The sequence below is a fragment of the Syngnathus acus genome, chromosome 23, assembly GCF_901709675.1.
Source record: "Syngnathus acus chromosome 23, fSynAcu1.2, whole genome shotgun sequence".
Lineage (NCBI taxonomy): Eukaryota > Metazoa > Chordata > Actinopteri > Syngnathiformes > Syngnathidae > Syngnathus > Syngnathus acus.
This window is the reverse complement of record NC_051107.1, coordinates 2,923,353-2,945,185: the sequence shown is the minus strand read 5'-3', so window position 1 is coordinate 2,945,185 and position 21,833 is coordinate 2,923,353. Positions and strand designations below refer to the sequence as shown.

The 21,833-nt window shown below is 39.6% G+C and overlaps 1 protein-coding gene across 1 annotated transcript; it reads right to left on the bottom strand.

Moving 5' to 3' along the window:
* Nucleotides 1–37: 37 nt before the first annotated feature.
* arhgef39 (Rho guanine nucleotide exchange factor (GEF) 39) lies at nucleotides 38–20,073 on the bottom strand. The gene is made up of 12 exons (XM_037243717.1): nucleotides 20,000–20,073; nucleotides 19,258–19,429; nucleotides 18,290–18,384; nucleotides 14,279–14,399; nucleotides 13,481–13,599; nucleotides 9,632–9,702; nucleotides 7,351–7,479; nucleotides 4,786–5,015; nucleotides 2,034–2,122; nucleotides 952–1,072; nucleotides 689–781; nucleotides 38–598 (listed from the first exon to the last, which is right to left on the bottom strand). The coding sequence occupies exons 2-12, from the start codon at nucleotides 19,405–19,407 to the stop codon at nucleotides 527–529; spliced, it is 1,290 nt and encodes a 429-aa protein (XP_037099612.1). The 5' UTR covers nucleotides 19,408–19,429; nucleotides 20,000–20,073; the 3' UTR covers nucleotides 38–526.
* Between the last annotated feature and the right edge of the window lie 1,760 nt (nucleotides 20,074–21,833).

Below are 21,833 nucleotides of genomic sequence, written 5' to 3'. Positions count from 1 at the left end.
GACATATTTGATTACTGCGTGTCAAAAGGGCAACACGTCTGTTATTGGAGTTTTATTGGCAAATGATTTCCATTGCGAGATGTGATTTGTGATCGTCATTACAATCGTAATAGTATTAGGATCGCTACGATATGAATCGATTCATCTTAAAATCTCCCAAATTATATCAGTCATTTTCCGAATCAAACAGAAGTGCATATTTGCTAATAAAAGGATAGAATAGAATGCACACTTATATATAAAATCATAAAAGGATAATATAGATAAACAAAACTGGCTTTGGGTGTAAATGTGCCAATATCACACACACACACACAATGGAATGCAATTGACCCAATTGCTTCCTTTTAAAATCAAGCGAGTGACAAAAGCAGCAACGTTAATATCACATTTTTGGTATATAGGCAGTAATAAAATAGTCTGTATTGCACAAGAAAAGGAAAAGTCGTAATGAGTCAAATAATGAAGAGTCCTTGGAGTGAGTGGAGAAGTCTGAAGTGAAACTCTCAGACCGTCACCGGTGTTGTCACGTCGAATATTTTCTGCATTTAGGAAAGAAATCTCTCAGAGGAGAACGCAGCTTGACGTGGACACTGAGCTGTTGGATGCAAAAAAACAAAACTTAAATGGAGCAACAAAAAAAGGCTTGATGGCTTGCTTGGTTGAAACTATGAAAGAATGAAAGGACCTTTGCTCTGTAGTGGACTGTTTCATCCGTTGGGGGCGCTGCTCTCCCACTCACGGACGCTTTTTGAGCAAGCTCACCAGGCTCGTTGCTCACCTGCATAAACGGGTAGAAATCTCAGAACCGGTTCCTTTGTACTGAATAATTTCACAATACAATAATTTATATTGCATAGATTCATTGTTGTGTACAAGCTAGTTGCACAAAACTGCGTTAACACAAAACTGGAGGGTGCTACTATTTATTTTTTCTAACTGTTTATTTACCACATTCCTCTTCCTATTGGCATTGCCGCTTTGTAAATTGCGTCCCTCAGCGGCCGAGCCGAGAGGTTCCTGGTTCAAATCCTCTCGCTGAAGGACAACCGTCGACTTGGACTGCAGCTTCCTGCAAACACAGTTTGTTGATTTTTTTTTAATGCAAACAAAATATGGAACACACACAGGAGAGCGACCCGATAAGCGGGAAAGGGCTTATAGCTGCAAATGAAAAGGTAAGTAAGGGTTTCAATGGTGTTTAGCATCCAGCACATCCCCGGCGGTCGGGCCTTAACAGAGCTCATCCTTCATTTAGTGCCACCGGCATTGATTTAGTCACTAATTAAGTCCCCTGTCTACTAGTTGCGGTGTGAAAAGTGTGTATTTATTAAAAAAAAAATAAAGATGACTGTGAATGGGTAATTTTGTCATTAAAAATAATAGAGTACGGGGAAAAAAAACCTCAGTCAAGCATTGTGAAGTCTTTCCGGAAATCAATAATTTAGCCATGTGTGGACACGCACACATACCCGACGGACCTGGTGTGAGCGCCGCTGACCTCTGCTCCTCTCAGCCTGTCCTCTTACATGGTCCTACGCTACGGCTAATTACGCTCCCCGGAGTTTAGAACCTGTAGACCGGCTCGTCCACCGGGTGGTCCGATTGCTTTGACAGCCTCCCCTTGACAGCATCCCTGACAACGGGATAAACTAATTAGCCGGTAGGGTTGGGGGGGCGGGGACCCCCTTCTTATAGTATATCTGGCCTTTGCTTGTTTCGGGGACCTTCCACCGGTGACGACGGGCCAGGTCAGTCCTAGTCTGAGATTTGACAAGTTCTGGGTGATACACCTCCTACATGCTTGAAACATCTTTAAAACCATTTTTTAAAATTGTTTGAACATAAAAGTAATTCAATTAATTTATTTTCAATTTGAAAATATGTCATACTGCAATAAAAAAATACTATTTTGATTTATCCAAGCTAAAAATAGGCCTTGCAAGTGCGATAATCAAAATTTTAAATATTTTTAGTCTTTTTTTTTTTTGGACTTCTGAATGAAACTCAAACATAAACACAAGTTTACTTACCTAACTGCTGAGGACAAGCTTTGGTACCAATCATTAAAATCCTCCACGTTGTTTGACATGAGCAGGAGTTTGGCTTTAGGAAAAGTCAGCTGGAGGAGAAAACGGAACAACAAATGTTAATTTTTACTCCATCGTATACCATAAATAACAAAAACTGATGTATAGTCAACGGTCATGATTTTTTCATCGCTTCACGCACTTTTCCTGAAATCTCTTTAGAACTGTAATACCCGTATTCAAACAGTAGAAGGCAGGCCATCCCAGTAAATATCTCCCCTTGTATGCTGACCATATAGTAAAACTCCATCCAAGTTCAATTATTTATCATTATTTAATATTGAGTTGATCAATGTATTGCTAAAAACAGGCACGAGAGCCAAACAGACCTTCAAGACTTTAAGCGCAAACCTTTTTCGAAAGGCTTCAGAATTAGCCCTTTGCTATATTAAATGACCTTTTACATTTAAGCTGTGGAATTTTCAGACGTAGGAACTAGTTTGTTTGGTAGTGAGATATTGATCGGGAAGGAACTTAGAAGCTCAGACGACATTTTTTTCTCCCTCTCTTATTATACATTAAATAGATAAAAAAAAATAGCTCCATTCGTCAAACGTATTATCTAATTAAAGAGGCTGAATTGAGTGGTACGTGAGATGAGGCACTCGATTCACGCATAAGTAGCTTGCGTTTCTTTTCGCTGTGGCGTAATTAGGGATTTGTCAGGAAATCTGACCCTCTTAGGTAGAAATTACTTTGTATAATAAGGACGACAGAGCCCGGGCGCACATAATTTCGCTTGATTATTTATACATCAAAGAGAATCTGTCGGGGATGTGGGAAAATATTCCAGCGGCGCGGAGAGAAAAAGGAAGTTGAATGAGAGCGGGGGGGGAGGTAAGGGTGAGCCAAAACAAACAACCCTGATGGAGAAAAAAAATACAATAAATTTTAATAAAAGTGTTTTTTTTTTTTTGTTTTTTTTAGGGGGGCTCACAAACTTTGCATATAGATTGCCATGGCATTTACAGCTGTCAAATTTAATTTAGCTTTAATTCTTCATGGCACAGGATGAGGAAGGCCCCGGAGTGCTGACAGACCTTTTTTTTTTTTTTTTTCTTCAGCTCAGGTAGTAGCTAGGGATCAATAATGTGTCCTTATGAGAAATTACGGGTAATGCTATTGAGTATGCATTCGGGCCTCGGTGGGATAAGAGGCTAATGAAATGCCATTTCTGCCATTAGATAACGCGCGGGCCGGCTGGCGGAAGGCGGCGACAAGGCTTGAGGAAGATGTATTTACTGGAGGGCCCGGAAGAGATGGATCTGGCCCCTAATCTGATCCAACAACTGAGAGATTATCTCGCAAGGCGACTGGCATCACTGCATTGCTTAGCTGTTGACGCACGCCGACGAATGCACGCGCTGATTTTTTTTTATTTAACAGTTTGGAAGGCGAAATGAATTTGTGTTTTTTTCAAAATTAAAATGTTTCACCTGACTGGATAAGTCCTGATCAATAAAAAAGTTGTTTTCAAGTTAGCCATTTTTTTGTGCAAATGAAAATGTTTGTCTCCACTAAAATATGATTAATTCTCAAAACAGAAACCTTTAACCTGAATTTTAAAAAAAAATTATTTTCTTGAAAATATTCAATTTCAATTTTTGGGGGGGAAATTATTTTCTTGAAAATAGTCAATTTAAATATTTTTCTACTTCAAAAATATTTTTTCTTCCCAAAATAAAGAATTTTAAATTATTTTCTTGAAAATATTCAATTTAAATCTTCTTTTTGAAATTATTTTCTTGAAAATATTCATTTAAATCTTTTCTACTTCAAAAATATTTTTTCTCCCCAAAATAAAGAATTTTAAAATAATTTCTTGAAAATATTCCATTTAAATCTTTTTTTTTTGGTTATTATTTTCTTGAAAATATTCAATTTAAATCTTTTTCCACTTCAAAAATATTTTTTCTCCCCAGAATAAAGAACTCAACTTTAATTTTAGTTTTTATTTTTGTTTAAATTACTCTCCACTTGACTTTTTTGCCCTACTGCATACTTAGCTCCACTGCGAATCCACATGAAAAAGAATTGAATACCACAAGTTGCGCAATCAAAGCACGGCCAGGCTGCTTATGTATCAGAGCGCCGCACATTAGCAGCAGAACATAAAGTGCTTCCCGAGACAGCGTATCAGCCGAAATGAATATTGATACGGCGGCAGCATTGGCAGTAAACACTTGCCGCATAAACGCTTTGGTTGCTTGCTCAATGACGCGCGACTCGTTCCGTTGAATGTTTCATGACAGCGACTACATCATTTAGACGTAATTTGTCAGCCGGCAGCTGCACTGAGACCTGCGAGACGGATCAGACCAAAGCGGGAGGAACATTAAAAGTTGAACTTTTTTTGGGGGGGGGGGGCTAAATGAGGAGGAAGTAAGTGACACTCAAAACGTCTGGCGAACTTCACGTCACGCCGCGACTGTCAAGGACTTGAGGTAAGAATCAAACATGCGACGTGCGTCGAAAAGGGAATAACGCCTCACGTCAATAAGCAGATGTCTCGACACCTGCTGCAACATGCTTGCATTCATTAGAAACCATATATGTACGATTCCATACAGACTGGTGAATAAAAAGCGAAGTGTGGAGAGTCTCTGTAAAGTTCAGTAAATGAATTAATTGGGTGGTTATATGTGTAAGGGTCATTTGCCTCATGTGTCGGAATCATTTTGACATCGAAACTCACGCTTAGCAGGCCTCCTTTCCCCGTGGTGTCGCCGAAAATCTTTTTCACGACGCACTCTTCCAGCGGATACGCTTGCTGCCCGGCAAACTTCTCGCTGTCAGTGGGATGCAGGTAGCTACAGCGCTTAGCCTGCAGAAGAATGTCGGAAAACAGGAAAAACATCCTGGGTTTGACCCCCGATCCTTTGGACGGGACCACCTTCAGCCAGCCTTCACGGATGTACCACCTTCCTGTAGAAGAAGAAACAAATTATTTTATTTTTTTTAAACTGTGATGGAGAGATGCTGTAATTGGTGTGTTCTGCATGAAAGGACAACTAAATTAATTAGTCATGTAGGTCAAGCTGACATGAAAAAAACAAAAGAGGCTGACGTGAAATGTAAAGACGGCCACAGTGGGAGGTACAAGCCGATAAATGTATAGCTCCTGCTCGGCTCTTTGATTGGCAGCGCCGTGACCGCCGCTAATAAGCAACAGCCTGACATTTGGATAGATAAAGATGAACATTCAAACATAGGTCCGGGGTATTTTTTTTTTGTAATTACCCCGCCTGTGATTACGACTAGGCCCGAGACGTGCCTTTCGGGCTCACCGTAGACATTTTCCGCTTCGGATGAGTTTGTTGAGATGAAGTGCAAGGGGTCAAATTGCTTTTAAAATGCCATGGGTGTCACATGGAAAAATAGTCTGGAGATAGCGGATTCTCCGTTGCCTGAACTGTTTCAAACTATCCAACTAAATGTTACAAATGATTGAAGAAAAAAAAAAAAGCTTGAATGAATTAAAACAAAGTATTAAACTTAATTTATGACCATAATGGTATAAATGCAAAGTTCCACATCAGCGATTTGTAAATGACTGTCGGCAGGTGCCGTTTCTTCCGTAAAGTTTTTGTAATAAATCAAGTGGAGGCGTCGTAATGTAATAGCGGAACATGCCTTCGCTTCTAATTCACGCTCGAGCGGCAAAGTATGTTTGCTCAAGCGTCGGAAAGCCGCCGCTGTCCAGCGTACTGAAACGGATGCACTTCAAAGACGTCAAGTTAAATTCCGTGTATTCAAATCAACGCCGGAACAAACTGTTTTTTTTTTCTAAATCAGCTTTACCTTGACAGAAAATGTTGACAAGGTTCTGAGAAGTTAGCAACACTGCCAAGAAGAAAAATCCAGGTACTTCTCAGACTCCCTGCCAGCATCTGACCATCCGCGGGGGCTTTGAGGCAGCAGGTTCAAAAAGCAGGAGGTGCCGAGCACTCCTCTCCACGTAAAGGTTTTTTTTTTTCAATGTTCCTTGTCAAAGAGCACCTCGGCTCCCACTACAAAGTCTTTTGGGCAAGGCCGTGGTGGGGGGGCTGAGAGAAGGTGGGTCAGGAAATAAAAGGTTGGATCTACAAAGGGGTCCTGTTCCTCTGTACTGTAGAGATGTGACAGAATGAGGACAGGTCAGATTTGGCCTTAACAGGGCATATATTTACCTAAGTAGGGTTAACATGTTCTTAAAAAAAAAAAGTTCCCTACTACTTTTGAAGAAAATGACACTATGCTTATTTTTCCATGCGGTTACTTTGATTAAATTATCAGAATACGATTTCAAACTGAATTTTGACAGTGAATTTTAATACAACCAAATCCAGTTGCAAGACCAGGTCAAAGGTCACCAGAGATAAAAATGTGAAATATCTTAAATTGAAGGGACCTGGAGGCAGACATAAATCGGGAGTCACCGCGGGAAACGGGCCGTTTTTCTGCTGTAACGATGTCCCATTGATTCGGGGTTTTGTATCTCACAGTGGCTAGCCCCGCCCCTACCGCAAATCACATCCCTACTTAATATGTTTGAGGGGCCTGAGATGGCGATGCTGGTGCGATGGGAAGCAAAATGGGTCGGGGTGAGGCCGCGTCTGCTCTGAAGTCGGCCTGGTGGGACTGGGTGGGTTTATTGCGAGGGGTCTGAGAACTTGAATGAAAGGAGCTTTTGAAACTTCCCACATCGGCATTAGAGAAATGCCGCTTCTGTTGCACGCTTGCGCAAAAAAAAAAAAACACTCCGGCAATATCCAAGAAAACAAACTCACCCGCACACACACGTGGCTCGGCGCATACATGCATTACCCATATCGAGAAAACACACTTTGGCTGCCTTTTTTATCAGCGAGTCCACAAGATGAGACTGGGCTCTAATTGGTCCCGGGGGATATTGGCAGGCCGAGCGAACGCAACAAGGAGGCCGGAGTCCCCCCCCGGGGACCAACAACAGGAGGCGGGAAAAGAAAAAGCCACCGCTCCACAAGTAGAGAAGGAACCACAACGGAAAAGAGGAAATAATTAAGCGAAAAAGGAAAAACACTCAAACCACATTGGAGAAAGTTGCCCTGATTATCGGCTATAAAAAGATCTACCTACTGTACACAATTCATCTTTATTTAGTGAATTTCCCTTTTTTTTCCATATCTCCACTTGCATCTACTCTTAAGTCCCGCAGGACACGGCAATAGACGCGGAGAGGGGTGGTTTGAGGTGCCGCTCCAACCAGATGAAAAGAATAAGTGATCAGAGGCTCCCTAACCTGCAGCCAACACCTTCGTCTTTCGCCCCTTCAGCAGTTTCCGCACTCGGCACAGCTGCAGGTGGTTCTCGTGGCGCCGGGTATTGTTCTGGATACGTTGGTGCAGCTCATCCACCGCAGACACCACCCCTGTGGCAAAAAAAAAAACACATTATACCGGTGGATGACTTTACCGTATTTTTCGGACTATAAGGGGCACTTAAAATCCTTTATGTCAAATATTAGGATGTCTAATTGAAGTTGGATAAAGTTTGACTTATTTACTGGACTGGCTTGTTTCCCTTAATGTGGAGTAATGCTCCGTATAACCCGGTTTTCCATATAACCCGGTTCTCCGTATAACCCAGTGCTCCATTTTAGAGTGTTGACTGAAGATCAGGCAGATCTGAGAATCTGAGACTGATAATCAGGGTTTTGCTAATTGGGCCCAATTGTTAGTATGTGTTTACACTCCTTTACCGGTTTGATTTCTACAAATTCAATTCCCTTAAATTGAATTCCTCCATGTATCAATTATTGCAAGAAACTTTTTGCAACAAAACCTTAGCACCGGAAAAAAAAAATACATGAAAAAAGGACAAAGCCATGACGATTACTGCAACGCATCCCCGATAATAGCTGTAAACATTTCCAGCTACATCATTAACACGTTCGATGTCACGACGCGTGGCTGAATTTCAAGCGCAACTTTTCAACTTTGGTTTCCGAGGAAGGAAAATCGAGATGAACACGAGCCTCTCGGCGACGTGTCTCTACTAAAATAATCGCCGCCTAATTAGCTCGCTTAACTCCACAACAATTACAATGTAAACCAAACAAGGCATCCGTGTAGACTTTTCCCCCTTTGTTATGCGTGCTCGGAATATTTTTACTGCCTCGGAAAAACAACAACTTCTAATTACCGCCTTCTTGACATGAGATCTGGCCGAGGCATTAATAATACATCTCGCCTATTAGACATGCTGAAGAACTCTTGCAATTCTTGGACACTTTATTCCACTTATTTGCTATTTAGACTGTTTGACAATGAAACAAAAGCCGGAAGAACTTTTACGACAAAGTCTCAGCATCATTTATCGGGTCGTACATTGTTTTCGTGCTTGGGTTGTGTCGTACTGTAAGCGGGCAAAAAAAAAATTCCCAAAGTGACGCAATTATAACAATTAAATCGAGCGAGAATGCAAAGCAAGGCAGAAAACAGAAGCTTCAGGGGGAAAACGACACGGAGCAACACGAGAGAAAACAACAACAACAACCCCGCATGAGCTCGTTTCCTTAATCAGATACGTGATTTGTCAGAAATATCTTTTAAAAATAATTCCCTTTGCAATACAATTGGGGCTGACGACGGAAAACGCGAAAAAACACCCAACCCCCATTAAAAAAAAAACAAGTTTAAAAACAGATCGCTAATGAGAAGAGGAAGAGACGATGGTGGAGCACTTTCAGATATGTACCTTCATCTTAGAGTCACGGGCTGTTTTAATTTGTAAGCAAAGGCAGCACATCAGCAATGAGATTTTAATTGATAGCCATAAATAATTCCTTGTGTATATTCGCACTTCAGTCGACTTCGCTGTTTATTTGACGACCGCAATGAGTCATTATCGGGATTTGTGTTGATGTCGGAGGACTTTATTTATTAATATCGCGCTAGCTTAATAGCCTCTGATCCACTCCCAATTAATTATGTCAAAATCCACATCAAACCAGAACTTGCACTCGCGTTGAGCTTTTACTTGGCTTTCATTTCTCCGCTGGCCGAAGCGCCGCTGCGACAATAACGGCAAATGGGGAATGAAAGGGAATGCTAACGCGGTCTTTGTTCGCCAAATTAAACTAATGAGGGCTTTCTTTTGGAATGACTGTCTGGTGACGGACTTTTTACAATGAAAAGTTTCCACTGAGTTTTTCTTGGTTTGACTGACGCTGGAACCAAAGTAGAGGTTGGATCATTTCAAATTCAACAAAAAATATAAATAAAGTTTTTTTTTTACTAAAATGAAAAAACTACCAGGCGAACTTTTTGATGTAAGTTGCATCGTGACTGACTGACTCATTCTGTCCATCGGTTTTGACGACCTGGATCAACACAAACATCGACTGAATCCTGAAATGACATGAAAACATGTGGGCGCATCAACCACTTGAGGGACAAGATGGAGAGTGCGGTATTCATCGCTTAACAATATAAAAAAATATATATATTGACCTTGACACGCAGGTAGGGGGGGAAAAAAAGGATTACTGAGACGGGAGCACAATTGCGAAAGGCACTTACGTGAAAGCTGTTGGAACTCAGGGTTATCTGGAATCGTATTTGCAGTCATCTCTTGCAGTAAACGTTTATACCTAAGAAAACAGATATTCTTTAAATAAATATAGAGATAATCTGTTATGTGGTAATGAAAAAAAAAATCAAAAATATCCGTATAAAATTGAACAATTATTTATATTCTTTTATTTCCCCGTTGAAACGATTTAACCTTGGAAGACACTGATTGATTTTTTGTTGTTGTGCCGTCTTTGTGTAGTCTGGCTGCCGAGACATGTTGGTGCCACTGGGTGAGGTCAAAAAAGCCACCTGCTTAACACACCGCCAATTTGTTGCAATAAGTCGATCGTGAGCAAAAAAAAAAATATTTCATTTTCTTGGGTCTTAGCGGCGAGCTATCACGCTGTGGGTGGAGGAGCGCATTGTGCATGTACTCAGTTACTGATTAAAAATGAAATGAATGCCTAACAAGCTCTAATTAAGCCGACATCAATTAAGGGACACTTAAAAAGAAGGAAAAAAAAATACCCAGTTCCTTCTCTCCTTGTATCGCCTTGTAGTAACAAATGCATTACAGACATTATTAGCAATGGGTGCCCTCGTTTTTTTTTTTTTTCTCTTCTCTTCCAAGGAGTTGAGATGAAATTCTAATTACAGCGGCAGCGTAACAAAAGAACCACTCTAATGAGCATTATTATAGCTGATTTCAAATAATGTAAATGACACTCACTTATTAAGCTGCCCTGTCCCACTCATTAGCACCGCAGCAAAGAAAGATAATGAGACAATAAAATATTCCCAACAGCTTGTATATTTTCTATGGAACGTAAGAGCTGGTGGTTTGACGCACCTACCGCCAGGAAAACACGTTACAATTAATTTCCGAGATGTTCCAATTTGTAAACAAGAGCATCCCAACAACGCATACCTGATCTGGATCGTGTACCGTATTTTTTACAGTATAAGGCGCACTTTTTCTCAAAAATAGACAGAGAGGCTTAAATACGGATGTCGGATTTAAATTGAATCGTTTGACTCATTTGCTGAACTGATTTGTTTACCTTAATGTGCAGTAATACGTCTTTTAACCCGGCTCGCCTATATTATAATATATGTATATATATTTCAAAAAATAGATTTGATCCCTATATACGATCATTTCCAAAAATGGGCCTATTTTCTGAGACTGCACATTATAATCCGGTGCGCCTTATCGTCTGAAAAATACGGTAACATAAAATATGTTAATTTTCAGTTCCCGGGCGTCAATGGCAGCTGAAAGGAGCTGGACGATAAAATTCAACTTGAGACAATCCCCATCCATGACGCTTTGTGTTGATAGCAAATGTCTGCCTAATTATCTGATCGTACAATCATCTTGAACTTTTCCTGGCATATTTTTTTTTTATTGGTAATAAATGGATCTACCTCAATAAAGCAATTGGTTTCATTGCCAATCTTGCTTCAATACTGACAATGAAGCACAGGGTCAGACGGACAACATATAACAAATTACTAAGAGGGGAGTGAAAAAATTAACAGCGATGTACCTGCAGACCACGTCTTTCAGAAAACATTTCAAAAGAAATTAATCAAAAGTTCGTCCTTGTCTGGAGTAGCCTTAGCCAGGCTGTAGCGGATGACAGAATAAATGCCCGAGCACACAAAAGCAGCTAATTTGAAAGCCCACCTTGTCAAATGAAAGATGAATTCAAGTACGGCAGCCATGTACAACGCCCAACTCGGTGCTTCACAATGGTGAGCAGGAATGACAATGACCCGAAAGACCTTTGGGTTTTGTATGCCTTTTTACACAGAAGATCCTCTGAAGCAAGCTGGGTCAAAGCCTTGTTACGCTAAATTACGCTTGGTTTAGAGCACACATAATCCAAGGCCTGCTGCCATCTTTATAAGAGCTAAAACTCCATTATTGACATAGCCGGGTACGGGCGGAGAGGGGTTGTCGCAATCAATTCGAGACCCCACCGCTGTCATAATGGTGAACTCAGCGGTAGAAGAGACAGATGACTACACCAAGTCGGGCTCTTGTGAAGCGCCACTTAATAAAGGCAATTATTTTAGTCGTCCCCCTCGCAGCAACATAAGTATCCGCATCCCGGGGCTTCGCTCACCATCCATCATTCTTAAAAGGGCGATACGGGACAACAATTTTCTTGCCGTTCCCAACCGAGGTAAGTTGCTAGTCGATGATTATCTCTACCCCGCTTAAAATCATCACAAAATTAGACACATCCCTCAAGTCTCAAGGGTTTTGCGGAGAGTGACAGATGAATCGATGGTAATGACGGGAAGTGGACAAGGAAACCCCGGGCAACACGAGGTTGCACTGGAGACTGATTAGATGTCAGAGTCATGGATAATTGTATGTCATAAGGACCAATGACATCCAGATTTTTTTTCCCCCCAGTATTTCATAAAACACAAACACCGTAAGGAGATTCAAATAACCAACCTAACCCAGGAAAACAAACGCTCATGTCAAACTCACCGGCAAGTTAGTTGGATGTAACATGTCAAAGGTTTGATCGTACGTCGGTAATGACGACGAGCGTGGAAGATACGTAATTAGGATGCAAACAAGCGGCTTGATCAACCAGTGTCACGAAACGCGACGCGTTGGAAAGCACGTTTCAGATGATTTCTTTTCTTGTTCCGCTAATTAACAAGTGAGATCAGGACCGCGTGAAATTACAGCGAACACAAAAGCGGTACTTAACAAACCGGATTTTGACAGTTTCCGGACGGATAGCGCGTGAGACGTGGGCACTACATCAAATAATAATAATTATATCTGTCAGCCAGACGATAGATTGTTTAATGAACGCGGCAAAAGACTCGTGAAAGGAAAACAATCAAACGGCAACTCGTGCGTGAAATCGGTGACATGTTAAGGAAGCGGTGGAATGCGACCTGAACACATTTCATTAGTTGGTAGGGAACAGATTTATAAAAAAAGAAATAAAAATAAACTAAGACTGTGATGTTTGGAAGCATTTTGCAATGTTTGCTGTAAAAATAATATGTTAGGGATGTAGTGTTTATTCCCGGTGTATTGGGGAATGAATACCTTTGAGAAAGCACTGATGTATTTTAAATAATGTAAAAAATTTTTTTTTTTTGCGAGTGTAAGCAGAGAGGGGAAATAGGGAGGGGCTGTTGTTCCGATTTATAATAATAGTTACAATTACTGCTTATTATGCAAGTATCATTTCAGGATATTTTTTGACACTATCGGCTTTTTTTTCCTTTGTGGATCTTGCTTATTGTTGGGGGTTAACAGAACGGCATCATTCGAAGAGATTTATAGAATAAAACATTTTGTTAAAGGGATTTAGTTAAAAGTTTTTGCAAAAATTAAAAGGATTTTAAGAGTGCCTTATAGTTCGGTAAAAATAAAAGTAAAAATAAATAAATAAATAATAAATGCATATAAATAAATACATTATATAAAGTATAAAAAATACAAAATAATTGATATAGTGATTTAATTATAAAATAGATAAATAAATAAAGTAAAAAATATGGTACTGCGACTGAATGACCAAAAACGGATAATATAAATAAATACGGATAATATAAATAAATACATTATATAAAGTATAAAAATATAAAATGATTAATATAGTAATTTGATTATTAAATAAATAAATGAATAAATAAATGAATAAAGAAAGAAAGAAAGAAAGAAAGAAAGAAAGAAAGAAAGAAAGAAAGAAAGAAAGAAAGAAAGAAAGAAAGAAAGAAAAAAAAAGAAAGAAAGAAAGAAATTCAGTACTGTGACTGAATGAATGACCAAAAACACTAAGAATTTACTCAGCGGTCGGAAAAACTCACTGATCAATCCGCTCGATAGGAAGTTGAAGCAAGTCCTCCAGCTTGCGGTTGTTGAACTCCGGTCGGCCTTCCTGAAGTTTCTTAAACCGTCTGAAGGCCTTGTTTTTCTTCAGCTGCATCTGGATCGACAAAGGGACACAATTTATCATAAAAAAATAAAAATCAATTAGACACAGCTGCAACAAAGTGGACCCATTGCTTCCAAGGCTGCTCACTATTTGATATTGCATAAGTTTTTATTCGGCTTTCCTTGAACCAAACTAGGGACACGGTAGCACATCATCTTTTCATAAAAATAAAAAAATCCTCCAAACAATACATGACACGTCAAATCTGTCGTACAAACCATCCTTTGACAAGATGACTGAAAGAAACATGCACCACATATCGCTTATGACAATACGCAAAGAAACAGATCGAGCTAGTACATATCCCATTTTCTTCCCACAAAGTCGTATTTACATTCAGCTTGCACACCCGATGATGGACATAACAATGACGACCCCTGAAAACTCATGTCATAGTCCCGCTAACAAACTGGAGAATCCCCCCATTCTTGTTACTCATTATGTCTGGCTTGGACAAGGTGTTGGGTTGTGGGGTGCCGGTGATGTCATTAAATATGCATCTGCACATCATGTCAGCATGAGTATGTGTCAACATTTGGGTGACATGATGCCCTAAACTTGTCACTCATGTCAGTCATGACAATAAACCTGCCTTGGTGAGTGTAGCTAAAGCTGTGATGGGAAGTTGGCGTTTGCTAGCAATAGCTTCAGAATAAGCAGCCTAACTTACCCAAAGCACTTTTTGGGCATCGTAAATGTTGTCCACGAAGATGTTGTAGTGATGCAGTTGAGTGCAAAACTCTTCAAAGCCCCTTGCAAAGTTGCCGTTTTCCAGGTGGACTAGCAAAGATCTGCAAAACACAAATATCGAAGGGTTAGCGTTAGCTCCTAAATATACAATATCAAAATTTAATCGGCCCATTTTGCCGCAAACAAATTGCCAAACACATATTGTCGTGTATTTTTAAATCTTGCTTCAAAAACATCTCCGGCGCTAATGTAAAATCAATGTAAAATCCAATTGACGCGCTAACAAGGAATTAGCATAGACGAGGGGTGTCAAACAAATTTTTTTCACGGGCCGCATAGCTTCTTTCGGAGGGCCATTATGACTGTCAACCCAAATAAATGTATGAGCACCTCATATTATGTACAGTAAAAGCTACAAAACAAAATGACAAATAACTCGTTTTCAAATCAAGTAAAAACTGGTCAAATATTAAAAAAAAATAATACCGCAATTTTCGGACTATAAGTCGCACCGGAGTATAAGTCGCACCAGCCATAAAATGCTCAAAAAAGTGAAAAAAAACATATATATGTATATAAGTCGCTCCTGAGTATAAGTCGCCCCCCCACCCAAACTATGAAAAAAACCGCGACTTATAGTCCGAAAATTACGGTAATAATAAAAGTGAAGACAATTTGCAATTCTAGTAATGACACACGAATTTGATGCACAATTTGTCTTTGCGGGCCACATAAAATGATGTGGTGGGCCCTATCTGGCCCCCGGGCCTTGAGTTTGATACCTGTGGCATAGACCGTTCACAATTGTCCAGTCGCGTCGCTCGGTATTCAGCGGGCCTTGAGGTTCTTGGGTGAGCTGGAACCTCACCCAGCTGACTTTTCGAGATTTTAATTAACAATCAATCGGAATATCTTTGCAACCCTACCAAAATTTACGCCGCATACATTTGGTGTGTCAGACACCTCTGACACATTAATTTTCAAGCGCTTCCTCCAGCGCACATTTAGCCTGCAGTCAGATCGCTTTGGACTTTGAGTTAGCGCCTGGGAATACACCGCCGTTCCGTATCGGTGTGATCTCAAATGAGGCGCGATGGCATCTGAAGTATCGTTTCATGGCAAAAACGTTTAGAGAAACAGCGGAGGTTGAGCAAAGTTTAGGACTGTTCCTCACGCTCTGTAGTGTCGTTTTGTAGGCCTCGGTGTATTTACCAGGACCAGGTAGGTCTTACCTTCGGGGCACCCTGGGCCGCTTTGTAGTGAGAACATGCCTACTGAACTCTGGAGCAAAACAAGTGAATCAAGGGAAAACAGTCGTCAGCCTGTCAGGCACATTATAGCAACACGGACGCAATTGGTTGGGGGTGTTGACACTGGTGAAGGAGCTTGTTATCCAAAGTTAGAGGAAGTACCACACACACACACACACATCCATACACACATTCCCACTCTCTAATGATGTTCCCAGAGACTTCTGTTCGCACACGCTGGAAGGAGGCAGTTGAAGTTGATTTAAATAGATTTTAATGAAGTTGCACGCCTAGGTAGCCTCTGTTCATAATCAGGAGATGCAGGAGAAGCCGAGAGAGTTCTAACGAGGGCAAAGGGCGGGAAATGTAGTGTTTCCGATTCCCCCCCCATCATCCTGCTTACTGCCATAGGCTATTATGATAAATATGAAATTAAAGATTACCTTTTCTTTTACTTTTTTTTTTTTTTTTACAGCAATTAAATTATCCGGCCAGGGCGGGATTAGTATTCGGCGCATGTCGAGTTAATCTGCATTAATTCCAAGCAGTTGCGACATCTGGGCTGGATATGACCTCAACTGCAATTCCCAGCGAGTCGCCTTCATCTGGGGGTGGCATGAATATCAATTGTTAGGGCGCCATTAACATGACTAATAAATAAACATTAAGTCAATTCGCTGTTATAGCACAAACAATAGCGTGGAATTTTGTTGATCACAGCACGGGTCTTGTCTTATCTACCTTTCATGTTCTACCTATTATTATCATCATGACACCCCCCCCCCCCCCCACCCCACCCACCAGCCTCCCATTTTTAAATCCACTGTGGCTATTCTTCATACCTGATCCGCTGACAGGCCTTTCAAGTCTTATTCCTGTTTTGGCATGTTCGAAGCTAGGGATAATTGGATGGCTGCCTTTGCTGCCGCTTCTCAATAAACAGTCTGCGGCAGAAATGAATGGCACGGCATATCAATATATATTCACATGTCTCCCTTTTTTAATGTAGCTTTTAAAAAAAAAAAAAAAATGGTGGAATTTATTAACTCTATCCACTGCACTCTGCGGGCAAGTAAACAAACACAGGGACATCAGATGAATATACATATACACTTTGCACTTGGGTGGAATTCAAATCTAACAATGACTACTCCGTGGGAGCGTGTGTGTGTGTGTGTGTGTGAGGGCATAATCATGTTTAGCAACAAGCCTCAGGGCGTTTGCACGCTTGGACACTTGAACTGTGCCGGACTGGGGTGGACTGGATTAGTTCTAAAGATCTGCTATGCAGTTAAAGGGGGAGTAAAACTTTGGGTCAGATTTGTGGCATTTGCATTTCGTGTTGAATGTTGGTGACAGGAACATGAGTGAAGGAACAATTTTTTTTATTTTTTGTAATTTACAATAAGTGCCCACAAATATTTATCATATTTATTCTTGCTAAATTATATTATAGTGACCTTTATTTACTTAAATTTTATACTGATGCCACTTTGAGATCTGACACAAGCTAGCATTGCAAACGGTAGCGTACTAATGTTTTAATTTAATTAATACCTCCAGGTATCGTATTTAATGCTTTTATTGTGAAATTTAATTTCACAAAATTTATTTAATGGTTTTTAATGCTTTTTTTTTAATGACGCATGGAACGTTAATTCTATTGTGCGGTTATGAAAAGTTTGACATCGTTCGATAGCCTTTAATAATCCAGACACTTGTTACCGTTTCACCAAATAAAACAAACATATTGCATATCACGCACTTGGAATATCACGTATGAATCCAAATGACTTTACCGGACAATTATTGCGTCGCAAAAAGTCAGAGTGGTGGAAGAGAATATGGGAAAATCTAATCTATCACTTAGCGCTGATAAATCTGTCTAATGCACTGTCTCTCAATGGAATGTTTTTAAATGGAGTACTTACTACTTGCCGTTGCTTTTAAACCACTAATTCAATAAGCGGGGCCCATAATGAAGATGTATGGGAAGTGCAGAACCATTTATCCCGTACGTCACAGTGTGTAATTCATACTTCAGTCTTCATTGTAGCACATGCCTTACGCTACCCTATTTTTTTTTTCCCTCCCCATTTCGACCTGGCAGACAAATAGATGAGCACTAGAATTAATTAATGGAAAATTGGTTCGATTGTGTGGAATTGATTGTTGGTGAATGGCGTCTTAAAGGAATTGAGGGAATGTGGCGTGCATTATTTGGCTGAAGACAGCAGAGGCACTGTTGATTCATTTTCAACTAGATTGCATTGTGCAGGAGGATAATGTGATTTAAAAATGAAGAGAAATAAATGAATCAATTTTAAAAAATATATAAAATTGAATGTAATATAAATTGAAATGTATTTATTTTTTCCTAATTAAAGAAAATTACGCCATATTTTTATTGCGCTTTAAAATATATGAATAATTTTTTTTAGAATTTGTTCAAAGCTTCAATTACAACTCATATTTTCCCATTATATCGATCATTTCCATTTTACGCTTTATCTTCTCAAATTATAACAATGTCCTCAAGGGGGTGTCGGCTTGAACATTTCTACCCTTACAGAGTATCGACTACGACTAATGGTGAAGATAAGGCCGATACTTTAATAAACCTGGAGTTTATCATGAGTGCATTCCCACACAGGGGAGCAACTGCTTTCCCAATCACTTTACACAGTCTCTCCTTGCCCTTAAAGCGCTGATATTCGTAAATTATGCAAAGGGATACTTACTGGTTTACTGAGTGAATGGCTTTAATTGAACTGAAGATGCTTTCTCTAATGTCCTGCCTCAGGGTTCCTTTGGCCTTCAAAATCTCCACAAAGTACTGGAAAAAAATAAGGAAGACAACTCAGCAGTGATTGGTGAAACTTTTCACGAGTTGTTTTGTTTACGTTAGCGAAACGACAAAAAAAAAGTAAGAGGCATTATAGTCAGTAGGCGGATATGAATGAAGGTTGTTCCGAGTATAGAAAAATGCCGTCCGACTAAAGTGGCAGCTGCGTCGGTCTCAAGTCATTTGCGGTGGAAATGGGATTAGCAAATTGAACGAGCACAAGGCTTAAAATGACTCCTAATTGGAGTATACGGGCGGAGGGAGAGTAATTGAGTAGAAATTAGGCAACACTGGTGGGTGGTAAAGTCTGTTGTCCCCGCAGGAAGTGAAGGGTACAATGACTGCTACCTTCAGCAGGTTGCTTTTCACTATGCAGTAACCTTTATGATGCTGAATGAAAATGACTACCAAGGTTTTACATTGTTTGTGGAAAATAAATAAAATCTTGAATTTGCTAAGGTGAAGACACCTCTTAAGAACTGACTCGAGAATAGAAAAAAAATAAAGTGAATAATAAAATGATTTCATGCTTCAATGCCCATTGATATTAAGTTTCTTCAAGTGTGTGCATCTTGGCCAACAGGGGGCAGTGTAGTACAGTCACGTAAAATGAACAAAGAAGAGTTTCACAACTAATGGACTAAAATTGCTGTGGTAATATTGTGTTTTTTTTGTTCAAATCAAAGCAACATTGATGCTAGTTTTGCTTTGTGTGTTAGCATTATGCTAGCAGGGCTTTCGAAAGTTATATTTACAACTCAAACTGGATTGAAAATAAAGATCTTGAAAAAAAAGTTGAATAATCTTTTGTGAGTTGAGGCAGTGCTGTATTTTTTTTCTTCTTTTTTAAAATATTTAACATACAGTGGTGACTAGTTCCAGCTGTTGGCAGTACCGCTGCTCCGACAGCACCAATTCTCTGGCTACCCGGCTCCGTTTCCTCTCCCAGCGGTCCCTCTGCTGCTGGATGATGTTGCCAATGAGGGCATCAGGTGGACTTGGACAGAAACTCATGGTCGTGGCGTCAAGGATTATCCTGGGCACGTACAAGAGGAGATTTATATACTGCTGCATATGCTTACACACATTTTGGTAAATATATGAAGACGAATGAACAATACACATTTTTTAAATGGCCGTGTAATGTGCTGATTTAATGACATGCTTATCTGCACAGAAACACAATGTATAATCACAGCATCTCTGTTGTCAGGAAAAAAAACCCCAATAATCAATAGTGAATATTGACATCGTTTCTTCAATGCTCATTTTCCACACGAGTATCAATACCACTTTTATCTCTTTCATGACAGTTGACCGATAGTTTTCAAACATGTAAACAGAGCTACTTTTACTGGACACACTTTGCTAAAATGCTTGAGGAATCATTTTTGTGTAAAATGTATTAATTTGGGCCCGATTTCTCCAATATTACAGTTTGCATTTTGTATGAGTAGATCAAAACAAACAAAGCATGACAGCACAAAATAGAAAGCGTTTTTTGTAGATTGCGGGTATAGTTTAAGATTAGGAGATTTATCATGCCTTCCGAGTGTTATAACATATGCATAAAATTATTATTAATTTGTATTATAAGTTATTTTACCTCGGGTTAACGTCTCTACTTTAAATCCAGGCGCTCTTTTCGGGTTTGAGATTCCCTGTTCCGGTTTCGATGACGTAGCGCAATCTGATTGGTTCAGGGATGATTCGCGTCTTGCCACCACCCTTTCAAAATCTGTAGCCCCGCCTCGTTACAGATGGTCCTCGTTTTACGACACGTTTCCAAGTTACGAACGGCGTACATAACATAAATACGTACCTTGATCGTGTTATTCATTTTAATATTGACTATAGTTATGACTTTTACACGTTCTTTAGCAAAGGTTAATAACATAAGCACGTTTATACTTATGTACACATTCTTTGTTGCCATAGTAACAGCGTCCTGCTGAATGTCGTAACTCGAGTGCAGCGACTATAGAGCAAAGTGATTAAATTAAAATGAAAACTTTTGTTAAAAAAAAAGCTGTTTAAAAAAAAATCAAACCATTCATGTATAATAAAAAAAAAAAATTAGCTTATGAATGTCCATCTGAATATGGGCCAAAATATAACAAAATAATGTCCATAAAAGCTTAAAAAACTTGTTGCTCAAATGTTCCGTGACATACAATACTGATTATTGTATGATTCACCTTTTTCCCACAATCCCAGCAACCCGATGAACACAGATCTTGTTACTCAGACACAAGAAATTTGTCCTGAAGTTTAAACACTGTTGGGCTGGGTGGGAATATAAAAACAAGTTCAGCCAATAAAATATGAATGAAAAAAAAAAAATGTTTTTGAAAAGCTTGAGAGTGACTCACTGATTCACTTGAGCACAGCATTCATACATAAATACACAACAATAAACACATTTTAAAAATTAATTCTGGAAAATGAACATTATGCAAGGATTGAATTGGTCTTTGTATGCTTTGCAGACATCCTCTGCAATGTACAGTATATTTTTTGTAATATGCCAATTATCCGGCAACAAGTTACAAGATATACAGTCCACAGCACTGCTGCTCGAGAAAGAAAACAGTGCTCAGCAGTTTGCGGCTCATTACGAGATAAAAGTGATGCCCTCCGTAATCAGGTCGTGACGCAGAAGGCTAAAGTGTGAAATCCGTGCAAGACGGAGTACTTTCAAGTGTGGAGTGGAGAAAAAAAAATTGGATGCAATTGCAGGCGCCTTTCCCAGGCTGCTTGTTCTTCACATCACCTGCAGGTTCACAGTGCAGCGAAAACACTGACATCTAGTGTTGGTAGAAACCAAGGCCGGAACGTGCTAGTGTGACTTGTGTTGATCATATTTAACCAGGTATCCATTGTAATGAATTTCAATCAAACAGTTATGATGGCAAATATCCATAAGATTTAATCAACTATCACCAGTGTGTGTCTCTGTACTTTTTTTTATTAATTTCTCAAGATATATTAGAAATAAATAGCAGCCGTGTGCTGACTTGAGTTTGAATGTTATTTATTCATTCTGAACACACTACAACCACTACAAGAGGGTGTGCACACTTATGCAACCACCTCCCACTCCCTTTTGAATAGATTTTTTTTTAAATTGAGCTGTCCGGGTTATGAGTCACATTCATGAAGAAAGCGTTTTTAAATATACAAAGATCTGGCATTTGTACAGGGGTGTGTAGACTTTTTATATTTGTAATTTCTCCTTATGGCAAATATCTAAAGAGGAAAAAGCGAAACTACAACTTACAAATAGACATAAAATGGATCTTTAACAAGCGGAAAATCATAATGCATGATAGCACTCTTTTGCTTTATTGTTTTCAATTTTATTGTGCTTTCCAGCACATGCGGTATTATAATAATTGGCCCCAAAACAGACCAGTGCAAATTAGGCCTCTCTTTTTTTT